At 44.3% G+C, this 12,711-nt stretch overlaps 1 protein-coding gene across 6 annotated transcripts in view; it reads right to left on the bottom strand.

The window, feature by feature from the left end:
• Positions 1-2,089: 2,089 nt before the first annotated feature.
• The window catches only part of TAF1 (TATA-box binding protein associated factor 1), a 76,586-nt gene continuing 65,964 nt past the window's right edge, over positions 2,090-12,711 (bottom strand). For 5 of the 6 annotated variants that reach the window (XM_059156641.1, XM_059156642.1, XM_059156643.1 and 2 more), the window contains 2 exons: positions 12,018-12,195; positions 7,544-9,393 (listed from right to left, as the gene is read on the bottom strand). In XM_059156641.1, coding sequence (XP_059012624.1) covers positions 9,174-9,393; positions 12,018-12,195 — 398 coding nt within the window. In that variant the 3' untranslated portion in view covers positions 7,544-9,173. Of the gene's footprint in view, positions 2,204-7,543; positions 9,394-12,017; positions 12,196-12,711 lie in introns of those variants that run through there. The other variant, XM_059156646.1, reaches the window with a different exon arrangement.

Raw genomic sequence — 12,711 nt, 5'->3', positions numbered from 1 at the left:
GACAGAGAGGCAGGCAGAGAGAGGGAAGCTGGTTCCCTGCTGAGCAGAGAGCCCGATGCGGGGCTCAATCCCAGGACCCTGAGATCATGACCTGAGCCAAAGGCAGTGGCTTAACCCACCGAGCCACCCAGGCGCCCCAAAAGCTGAAAATTTCTTATTGATAAGGAATCAGTTGTGTTTGAATTTAAGTACTGAGGCCTAAGAATTTTTGCAAAATTGGAGAAATTTCATCTAATTGTCTAAATCAGGGATTGGGGAAGAGGTGGACAGTCCTCCCTACTACTTGGGAGGCTTTAAAAATAATTCTCCTCCCCCAAAATGAAACCAGAACAACCAGAGAAGGAGACAAACCATAAGAGACTTTTTTTTTAAGATTTTATTTATTCATTTGATAGAGAGAGAGTGTGCGTGTGCTAGAGAGTGCAGGCTGGGGGGAATGGCAGAGGGAGAAACAGGTTCCCCACTGAGCAGGGAGCCTGATGCAGGGATCCCAGGACCCTGGGATAATGACCTGAGCCAAAGGCAGACGCTTGACTGACTGAACCACCCAGGTGCCCCGAGACTCTTTCTTCTTCTTCTTTTTTAAATATTTTATTTATTTGTTTATTTATTTATTTATTTGTCAGAGAGAGAGAGAGAGAGCGCGCAAGGGGGAGAACACAAGCAGGCAGAGCGGCAGACAGAGGCAGAGAGAGAAGCAGGCTCCCCACTGAGCAAGGAGCCAGATGCGGGACTCGATCCCAGGACCCTGGGATCATGACCTGAGCCGAGGGCAGCAGCTTAACCAACTGAGCCACCCAGGTGTCCCTCTTCTTCTTCTTCTTCTTATTTTTTTTTTAAATATTTTTCATTTATTTATTTGACAGAGAGAGACACAGCAAGAGAGGGAACACAAGCAAAGTGAGTGGGAGGGGGAGAACAGGATTCCTGATGACCAGGAAGCCCGATGCAGGGCTTGATCCCAGGATCCTGGGATCATGACTTGAGCCAAAGGCAGAAGATTAACCGACTGAGCCACCCAGGCGCCCCCATATGAGACTATTAATCTCAGGAAACAAACTGAGGGTTGCTGGAGTGGAGTGGGGTGGGGGAATGGGGTGGCTGGACACTGGGGAGGGTATGTGCTGTGGCAAGCACTGTGTATTGTGTAAGACGGATGAATCCCAGACCTGTACCACTGAAACAAATAATGTAACTGTATGTTAATAATAACAAAAAAATAATAATCCTTCTCCCAGGGATGCCTGAGTGGCTAGGTCATTAAGCATCCGAATGTTGATTTCACCTCAGGTCATGACCTCTGGGTTGTGAGATCGAGCCCCGTGTCTAGCTCTGCACTGGGAGTGGAGCCTGCTTAAGATTTCCACCCCCCTCCAAAAATAACAGGTTCTTTTTCTCCCTATCCCTCTGCCCCTACCCCTCATGCTAGTGTAAGCACACACTTGTTCTCTCTCTCAAATAAATAAATAAATCATAAAAAACACAGCGTTTAATACACTTACTACTACTGATGTACTTTCTTCTGACACAGCTGGGAAAACTGAAGCAACTATTTCTCATTTGCAAATCCTTTTTCCTGCCTAATTATTTAACCATTTCTCTACTTTAGACATTTGCTTCCAGTTTTCCAATATAGCTATTTCTTCCTCTTAAAATACTCCTGACTTCATAAAGAAGAAAACAAAGGAAGAGTGAACAGTTTTGTGATCATTGATACTACATTTTTAAAAAAGATTTTATTTATTTATTTAGTTGACAGAAGGAGATCACAAATAGGCAGAGAGGTAGGCAGAGAGGGAGGAAGCAGGCTCCCTGCTGAGCAGAGAGCCTGATGCAGGGCTTGATCCCAGGACCCTGAGATCATGACCTGAGCCAAAGGCAGAGGCTCAACCCACTGAGCCACCCAGGCACCCCAACTTTCTTTTTTTATTCCTTACTGCCTACTGAAATGCAATTTAATTGTGCTTCTTCTGTTATTTGAGCATTTCTTACATATATTATGGATAGGAAAAACCCCAATTTTTAGTTGATAGGTCTTTTTTGTACTATAGAAGTGAGAAAGTCACAAATATAGGATATAAGCATACATTTTTATTTTATTGTAAATCAGGGTGAATGGATCTTTTAAAAATTCGAAAAGCTGTAATATGGAGTTGATTGGAAACACTGGATTCCAAGTCCCCAAAATGTAGGAAATCCAAACCTATGTAAGGAAAATTCAAGAGAAATGATTTTGAAACTCTTACATCTATTTAAGCCAACTTGTAGAATTTATAATTTATATATAAAGTATCACAGTTTCTGCATAACATTTGTAAATAATGGGTGAGATACAAAATATTAAAGGTACCTTAGGGGTGCCTGGGTGGTTCATTTGGTTAAGCGTCTGTCTTCGGCTCAGGTTATGATCTCGGGGTCCCGGGATCAAGTCCTGCATCGGGCTCCCTAGCAGGGAGCCTGCTTCTCTCCCTCTCCCTCTCCCCGCTTGTGTTCTCTCTCTCTCTCTCAAATAAATAAACAAAATCTTAAAAAAATAAAGGTAACTTATTTTTAGAACATCTGACTATTTTTATGAGCCAAAAAGCAAAAGATAAGTTTGCATTATTTACCCGATAATTTAAAAAAACCTGTGATTGTGTATTTCTTCGAAAGCATTTATAGTTACCAAAAAAATCTTATTGATATTGTTACTATTATTACATTAAGGTAGGCATATTAAAAATGCACATTCCAAGCCCAGGAATTTGAATTTGTAATAAGTGACTCCAGTGCCACTTGGATATATATTAGTTTAAGAAGAGCTGAGGGTACCTGGGTGGCTCATTCGGTTGAAGGACTCTTGATTTTGGCTAAGGTCATGATCTCCGGGTCCAGCGTAGGGCGCCACACTCAGTGTGGAGTCTACCTGTCTCTCTCCTTTTGCCCACCCCCACCTCCGGCTTGTGTGCCCACTCTCTCCCTCTCAAATAAAATCTTTAAAAAATATTAAATAAAAGGGCGCCTCAGGGCACCTGGGTGGCTCAGTGAGGTTAAGGGTCCTGGGATCAAGCCCCATGTCAGGCTCTCTGCTTGGCAGGGAGCCTGCTTCTCCCTCTCCCTCTGCCTGCCTCTCCGCCTGCTTGTGATCTCTTTCTCTGTCAAATAAATAAATAAAATCTTAAAAAAAAATAAAATAAAAGGGCGCCTTGGTGGCTCACTGGATTAAGCCTCTGCCTTCGGCTCAGGTCATGATCTCAGGGTCTTGGGATTGAGCCCTGCATCAGGCTCTCTGCTCAGCAGGGAGTCTGCTTCCCTCTCTCTCTGCCTGCCTCATTGCTTACTTGTGATTTCTCTCTCTCTGTCAAGTAAATAAATAAAATCCTTAAAAAATACTAAATAAAAACAACAGCTGATGTAGAGGCTAGCAGTAATTTGGGAATGTCGCTGGATCAGTTTCCCAAACCTCTCAGATTAAGAATTACCTGGGCTCTCTTGGGCGCCTGGGTGGCTCAGTGGGTTAAGCTGCTGCCTTCAGCTCAGGTCATGATCTCAGGGTCCTGGGATCGAGTCCCGCATCGGGCTCTCTGCTCAGCAGGGAGCCTGCTTCCCTCTCTCTCTCTCGGCCTGCCTCTCCATCTACTTGTGATTTCTCTCTGTCAAATAAATAAATAAAAATCTTTAAAAAAAAAAAAAAAAAAAAAGAATTACCTGGGCTCTCTATAAAATACACAGAACACCAGTCCTCTTCCCTAGACATTCTGACTCAAGAGGGCTGGATTGGGGCCTGGGAAACAGGGTTTTTAATAAGCACACCAGTTGTCTCTCTTCAAAGTCAGGGGGAATCAAGTCAGATTATTGTATTTAGGCAAATACTGTCCTGTGATACCTAAGACCCTGGAATTGGGAAAGAAAACTTAAACTACTAATAGGAAAGAAATTAGCTATTTTTATACTGATAAGGGATTGAAGTTTTAAAAATACAAAGCTGAGGGAACCTTCTCCAGCTCCACTCCTCTGACATAGAAAAGTGTCTCACTACTTTTCAGATAAAGACAAAACTCCTTATTAGGGTCTACAATGCCCAGAGGCATGGTTTACCCCCTTCCTACTGCTTAGATATATCCAACACTCATTCTTCTGGTCAAGGGCATCCTTCTGCAGCACCTGGGTGGCTCAGTCACTTAAACGTGTGACTCTTAATTTCAGCTTGGGCCATGATCTCCAGATTGTGAGATCAAGCCCCATGTCCAGAACCACGCTCAGTGGGGAGCCCGCTTGAGATTCTCTCCCTCTCTCTCTTCCCCCCATCCCCCACTCACACTTTCTAAAATAAATAAATAGATCTTAAAAAGGGGGGGGGTCCTTCTGCAGTCCAAGACTAATCCCTCTACCCTTTGTACCTCTGAACGTGTTCCTTCATTTCTAAAATGAGAATAGTAACACCTATCTCATAGATGGTTCTGGACTGAGTGAGGTTAGGTAAGAAGGGCTCTCTGCACAGAGGCTGGCACAGTGAATGATGGCTATTACTTAATCAAATCAAGCTCTGTGTCTATTTCCTCACATTTAATTCTTCAGCCCACTTACCATCTGGTTTCTGTACCCACCACTCCAAGAAAACGGTCTGCACTAGGCTCACTGATTGCCAAGTCCAAAGGACACGAGTGACCTTTCTGCAAGTACTAGACATCACTGACCTCAATTCTATCCTTTGAAATTCTCCTTTGGCTTCCCTGAAAACAGTATATCCTGTTCCCTTCACACTTCTCTGGCCAGTCTTTCAAAGCATCTTGTGTGGTTCTTTCATTGCTTACCTTCCCAGATTTTTACAAAACATCTTAACTTTATCAAAGTAACACATGCATACCTATCCTCCAATGACAGCCACCCAGCAAGGTCTTGGTACAGAGTAGTCAACAAAGAGTGACCAAAAGAAATTCCACCAATTTCTCTCCTATATTTGGGTCTTCACCCCAAACTGCTTACCTTTGGTTCTACACCCTGACAGCTGTGTTGCTGTCAACACAGCCTTGGGGAAAAATCACACAATAAAGTAAAAGGTTAAAGGTATGTGTGTATATTTGTATGTATTTACTCACTTTTAAGTAGGTGGGCGTGCGTGGAGCCCAATGCAGGGCTTGAAGTCGTGACCCTGAGATCAAGACCTGAGCTGGGATCCAGAGTCTGACAGTTAACCAACCGAGCCACCCAGGCACCCCAATTTGGTGCCGTTTCAAATTAACGTCTGTAACCTCATTTGCTTGTTCAACACCCAGCAATCCTTTTTTGGCTCCTGTCAGCTCCAGCTCCCATTTCCTTCAGGGACCATTATCTTTTTTTTTTTTTTTAAGATTTTATTTATTTATTTGACAGAGAGAGATCACAAGTAGACGGAGAGGCAGGCAGAGAGAGAGAGAGGAGGAAACAGGCTCCCTGCTAGGCAGAGAGCCTGATGCGGGATTCGATCCCAGGACCCTGAGATCATGACCTGAGCCGAAGGCAGTGGCCTAACCCACTGAGCCACCCAGGCACCCCTCCTTCAGGGACCATTAAAAAACCAAACCAAAAAGAAACACTTCAACATGAGTAGAGGGGTTGGGGTGAAAAGAATGAGCCCTCCTTCCCTCCCTTCCCCCGTTCTACTTCACTCCTAGAGGTGTTAACAGCTTCAAGTGCACCTTGCCACCTCCTCTTTGTGAGTATGCAAACATGGATGTATATCCTCCTTGTCCCCCAAACAAATGAAATCAAACATCATTGCCTATTCTCTCTCTTTTTTTTTTTTCAAGAACACCATTCCCTATGAATACACACTGCTCTTCCTCATTCTATTTTTAACAGCTGCACGCTTTTCCACCGAATGGATGTGCCACGATTCTGCCTCCTTGCTACCAATGGGGACACCTCCCCCAGTAGCGCCACACTTCTATTCACGATCCCAGACCATTTTCATTTTTCTCCCAAGGATCTTCTTCCCTCTTTCCCAGAGGGAACCGAAGCTATTAAGTGGGAACTCTTCCAGCTTCCTACTTCCCATATCTATACACTGATCTGGGACCTCCATCCTTTGGGATCTCAGGGAAAAGGACTTCTTTCCTGCTGGTATGCGTGCTGGCTTTGCTTCCTGACATTCCCACCTGTTCTCACACAGGGCTTCCCAACAGTTATCCTGTTTTTTTTTTCCCCCAACCCCTTTCTCTCTTGTTTTCTCCCCTAAGCTCATATAGGCATGGTTACTTATCTCCCCCTTTTAAGCCTCACAGCCTTGCTTCTCAAGAGTAGTCTATGGTCTCTATGGTCACTCTCATCTTCCATGGGCTCCTTGGACCCTGTTGCTGGCTAGCTTCCAATTTCACTCCTCTACAACTGCTTCTGCTAGCTAAGGCCACCAGGGACCTCCTAGGTGACAAAACCCAAGGCTCTCTCCCTCAGGCTTCCTTTTACTCTACTGCTCCGTGGCAACCATGTATTTTTGCGGGGGGCGGGGGAGTGGTTTGTCTTAAAACTCCTTTGGTTTGAGAAATACCACTTTTCTGGGTTTGCTTCTATTTCTGGCCACCTCCAAATACTGGTTTTCACTGGGATTCTGACCTCCATGTTCTTTTGATGACACGTTTTCTGGCCGATCGCACCTGCTCCTGAGGTTACACAAATCCTAGGGTTTCCACCTATCACCCTTTCAATTTCCATGCTTCCAACCAAACGAAGCTATTTCTCCTACCTTCCAACTGCAGCCTGTGAACAGCATCACCACTGACCTGGTCACCTAGGTCAGAAACCTAGGGTCCGCTCTTTCACCTTCCATCATCCAGTCAATCAGTCACCAAAGTGTACCTCTCATCACGTCCCTACTGCCCAAGCCTCGGCCAGCTTGAGTCTGCCTCCTCTCATCTGGCACCACTCTCTTCCCCCAGTCCATCCGTTTTCGAAGTGCGGCCAGCACGTTCTCTCTAAAATGAGCACCGATCGTGAGTACGGTCCTCACCATCTGACATATGATCCATCTGTTCCACCCATCCAGAACTACTCGTTCTTTGAAGGGGCTGGGTAATTCCACACCCTCTGTCAAGAAGGCCCTTCTCCCTCCCCTTCCCTCTGTCTGGCAAACTACCTACTTTTCAAGATCCATCTCAAAGTTCTCCCCTGTGAAACCAGCACATCCTTACTCCATAAGCAGAGTTGGTAACTCCTTCCTCTCACCACAGATCCTTGTCTAGTATATATTGCAAACAGTACATTTTATTAAACTTATTGACATGTCTCTCCCTCTCATTCCAGCCCTTAAAGTTCCCTGCAATCAGAAACTAGACCTTACTTTTATATCAGCATCCAGCAGACTGCTTGATAAAAGCTGAACAAATGAATGCATACCATGCACCCGCCCAGTCTCCCAAACCCAAATCCTGAAAGCACCTTCCATCCCATTCCTCCTTTTTCACCCTCGAATGCCAGCTGGTCAAGTCCTATTGATTCTACCCCCTGAAGATCTCTCAAATTCACGCCCCTCAGCTCTAGACTGACTAGATTTGCTCCCCTCCAAACCATTCTCCACACTATGGCTGGGTATTTTAAAAAGATTCTTTTTATTACAAAAATAGTACATACTTGTAAAAAGTTTCAAACGATATAGAAATAAAAGCACAATACATTCCCAATATACACACAACCGCAGAGCTCCCTCCCCTCCGATCCCATTTCCCAGAGGTTATCACTGTGAACAGTTCAGCATATATCCCTTCAGACCTTTTCCTCTGTATATACAAGTATATACACACATATACACACGTGGTTTTGTCTTTACAAAAGCGGAGTTAAACTTGTCTGTTACATAGGATTCTTCAATGTTTTTCATTCCACGTATAGAAAATTTCTAACACACAAATCTGATGCACTCATTTCCTATAATTACAGTTCACACCCGTTAGCATCAAGGGTATGTTTCCTGCCAGTCTTTTCCGTCTTGTCTCCAGGCACTCCAGCATTAAAGGACTGGAGCACAAACCACCTCCACCCCTTTCTGGAACAAGACAGGCAGGCACACACATGCACAGATCGGGAACTCACCCTGCTATCTCTAGTAGAGACAGCAGGTTACACTCTGCCTGGACTTTTCCATCTGGCAGCTCCTACTCGTTCTTCAACAGTCAGCCTATAAATTACCTCTAGGAAGACCTCCCTGACTTTTTCAGGCACAGTCACTCCTCTGTTTTCCCCTCTATTTTACATTTAGTGTCTTCATTGCGCTTAGCTCACAGCACCATGGTAATGATTTAAGAAACAAGTTTTTAATTCTACTCCCCTCTCCCAAATCGAGGGCAAGCTCTATCGTTAAAAGCTGTGTGTCTTATTTACTTTTGCACCCCAAGGATCTGATTGAGTGCTTACCACAGAGCAGATGGTCAAAAAACAAGTCTTTCAAGGATGTTATGATTGTAGAACATTTCCTGAGCACCTACAATGCACAGAACCATATCCTAGGCATAAAAAAAAACAAAAGACGACACACAGTGTTTGCACTAAGGACCTCACCATTTTCCTACCTTGTCCCTTGGGGATGACGGGCATGGAACACATTCACATGACAATATACCATTTCTGACATACAGGCTGCTCGAAAGACTGATAGCCATTTGCCCCAAATCCATTTAGGGACAAGGCATTGTATAATCAAATAAATAAAGTAATGGGCAGTTTGTCCAATAGGTTTATGTGGTTACTGGGACACAGAGTCGAGCAGAACCCAATTCTCTGTCCCAGCAAGGGGGCTGTCACCTGTTCCAGCCTGCAAATAAGAAAACTGAGATGATAACATGCTTGGAAAATGTCTAATATACCAAGAAGACAGAAAGTGAAATTTGTTAGTCCTTTCATCATTTCTTCTCCTTCCTGGGGAAAAAAAGGATACCAAGAGCTGTAAGTGGAGCTAAAGGAGGGCACTGGAGAAAGAAGAGACTGTTCTCCTTTTGTTAGTGGTACGGGAAAAGGGGTTGCTTGGTTTTCAATCAAAGTGTGACACTGCCCTAGGAAGATCAGAGGAGGTGATTTATTACCATTTATATACTATTTCTTAAGGGCTAAGGCGTTAGTCAATCTCGTGATTTCAGGATCAGACTCTATACAGGTATGAACATTAGAGAATGTGAGCCACCTAGGCTGGAGAACAGGGAAGGCTAAAGGGAGGCCCAAAGGAAGCCTCATTCATCAGAGTCCAAGTCACTGTCCCCAGCAATGGAGTGGAAATCCTCACTGTCCTCCTCGTCCTCTGACAGGTGGACCTGGCTTAGTACGCTGGGGCCAGAGCGCTGCTCTTCCTCCTCATCTTCTTCCTCCTCTGATACCTCATACCCACCGATGCTGCTGAAGCTCGTGTCTTGGGTGTTCGACTTGGGATCAGGCTCCTCATAGCTCCCATAACTGAGAAGAGAAACAGGCCATCTCTCAAGCTCAGGCACCATCCTGCTCTTGGGGCCATCACGGGATCAGCCCATCTCATCTTCCCTGGACACCAAAATGACTCGTTCTGGACTGTTCTATAGGTCCCCGACAGGAAAATGATCCTGTGCAAAACATCAACCTGCCAACATCACGTTCACAAGAACCCGAATGAAAAGCTCCCCTAACCCCTGAATACCACACTGCCAGCTGGCATGGCCGTAAATGCTCGGACAGCCTCAGAGTTTCCTCTCCCACTTACAGCCTGACTTGTCTATAGATCCAGTTAGTCAACAGTACTAAAGATGCTACTTCTTCAATATATCTTGTCTCTGTCCCTTTTTTCCATCTCTACTCTGCCTGCCTTCGCTCAGTCCTTTGCTATCTCTGGCCTGCACCGCTGAAATAAATCTCCATGCCTCCAGTCCTGCTCTCCTCCAGTTCATTCTTCACACTTCTGCCACAGTGCTCTTTTTGTTTCTTTATTCTTAATTTTGCTAAAAAACAAAAAACAAAAAACAAAACAAACCCCCCCCCAAACCCACCATACACGCAATGCATGTTCACTGTTTTGTTTTTTTAATAAAATACACACCAGAAAAAAAAACCACCAGTAACTCCACTACCCAGAGATAATCTCCTGGTATATGATCACCTTAATTTTTTTTTCTATGCACTGAATTTAGATACTTAAACATTTTTACTTTACAAAATTGGAATACTTCAGGATTCTGCTTTTTTCACTGATTATAATGAACATCCTTCCATGTCAATAAACACACATCTATAGCATGCTTTCAACTGCTTTATGGTACTCCACTATATGGCCATCACATGATTGATAATAACTGTTTCTCACTGGGACACTGAAGCAGTCTCCAATATTCCCCATATCAAAAAACAATACTGTGATTAAACTCCTTGTACAAACGTCTTAATGAAGGTATTTCATTACTGATACAGAATAATTTCGTAGACATGGAATTTTGGGGGCCAAGGGGGATGCAGATTTTTTAAGCTTTTGGTTTATAACGATAAATTGCTATGCCTCTCTCCTACCCACTCATTTTATCAATTCACATCACCAGCAGTCATTGGAGAATGTCTTTTTCCTCACACCTTCCCAACACTGGGCATTATTATTCTTTTTTTTTTTTTTTTTTTATCATTCATTTTAATCTTTGTTAATCTTGTAGTAAAAATACTGCATTTCATTGTTTTATTGCCTTCCTTTAATTCCTAGGGGAATTATTTTTTCATATATTTATTGGCCATGTGCATTTCTTTTGCAAAAATGTAGATCTGCTCATACCTCTCATTCAATGTCTGCCCTGAACTTTCAGGCCCTTCATGATTTGGTCCTTACCTACCTCTGTAAATCGTCTCTATCACACAGATCATGGATGAAAAGCTCCGGCCACACCAAGCTGCCTGCACACGCTAGAACTGTTTAGTGCCTCATAACACACTGTTCTTGCTCTCCGAAGTGCCCTTCGCTTCCTTCTTGGTCTAGCTAATTGCTCATCTGAGTTAGTTCAGTTTCCTTCTCCAAGTAGCTCCCCCATCCCTCTCCTACCCAAGCCCCAGAAAAACCCTGCAGTTGCCTATCAGAACACGCTCCATGTCACACTATGATCGTCTATTAACCTGTTCTAGGTTCCCCACTACACTGAGCTCCTTGAAAGAAGGGAACACACCTTAGTTGCTTTTGAACTTGTGATAAATATTTGCTTAAGGAGTACATAAAGACTCTAATTGCTTGCTGGACACATGTGGTTAGATGTATCTGATGTACCTTAAATCTAACATGTCCAAAGACAAATTCATTTTCCCCTCCTTTCCCACCTCATCGAATACTCTTTCCACTTCCCTCTCTCAGTGACATTCCCATTCATTTTATGTCCGTATCTCCCAAATCCAACTGATCTATCCTCTGAATAGCTCTTAAATATATCCCTTTCTTTCCCCCACTTCTGACAGATCCCATTTGAAATCCTTACAATTACCCTAGAGTTACTGAACATAAAAATCTGACGTTACTTCTTTCTCCTTGAAGTGATGATTCCTATTACCCAAGCTCCAAGTGTCTTAACATGTCATGTAAGGTCCTCAACGATAAAATGCCTGTTGCTTCTGGAGCCACAACTCCCCACAACCTCCCTTCACCCTGGAACATCCTTTGGTTTCTGTGCCTTTGGACCTACTGTTCTGTCTCTAAGGGTCTCCTCACCTCCTGCCACTTTTCTACTTAGCAGACTCCTATTTGGCCTTACTGCCAGGTTCATGTTCCCTCATCTTCCATGCTTTCCCTGCCCCCTCCAAGCAGAGGGAGATACCCCCTCCTCAGCAGCAACTTGGCATTCTGCACTCAGCACACTGTACTTGCAATGATTTTGTTTGTTATCAGTCTCTTCCACGAGACTGTGAGCTCCTTGAGGGCAGGATATGGCTTGTTCCTCTGTGTCTCCCCAAGGGCCCAGCACAATGCCTGGCCCTTGAGGGAGCTGTGGAAATGTTTGTTGGATGAAAGTAATCTGAGGCTGGGCCCTCTGCCATCACAGTTGGGCCCTGAGGCCACAGCCCTGGAGTGTGTTGCTGCCGATTACCTGATGTTGCTGTCCTCCAAACCATGAGAAGCCTCCCCACCGTCTCCCTCATAGGACATCATGCTTTCTTCATTTTCCATGCCCATCCTTGTGTTCTCCTGAAGCATGCGGGGCTGTTTGGGTCTTATCCCACTGGATCCCACATCGGAGTCGCTTCCGCTTTCACTCAGCTGGATAGCTGTAAAAAGAGGACGGTCCTGAGATAAGCTGGACAGAATTGCCATCTTTGGCTTGGTCTTTCCAAACCAGTTCCTGCCCTCCATCTACACAGGCACCCCGCCTGGACTCTTCACCTCGGACCAACATTAGCAAGACCACAGTGTGGAAACAGAACCCAAATAACCACTTCCTTTTCTCATCTCAGTCCAGTTTTGTTTTTCTCCCAATCTTCTCCTGTACTTTTCCATGCCATTGTCATTAATTGACAAAATAAACTAAGTAGGATCTTTTTTTTTTTAAACTGAAGGATAGTTGACGTACAACGTTATTAGTTTCAGGATTACAACACAGTGGTTTGGCAGTACATACAGCACTGCATGCTATGCTTGCTGCAAATGTAGCTACCATCTGTCAACGTGCAATACTATTACAATATCATGGACTACATTCCATATGCTGTGCTTTTATTCCCGTGGCTTATTCATTCCGTCACTGGAAGTCTAGATCTCCCTCTCCCCTTCACACCCATCTGCCC

This window comes from Mustela lutreola, chromosome X (genome assembly GCF_030435805.1).
Source record: "Mustela lutreola isolate mMusLut2 chromosome X, mMusLut2.pri, whole genome shotgun sequence".
Lineage (NCBI taxonomy): Eukaryota > Metazoa > Chordata > Mammalia > Carnivora > Mustelidae > Mustela > Mustela lutreola.
Note: the sequence above shows the minus strand (reverse complement) of the source record. Positions and strands in the feature narration are given on the sequence as shown.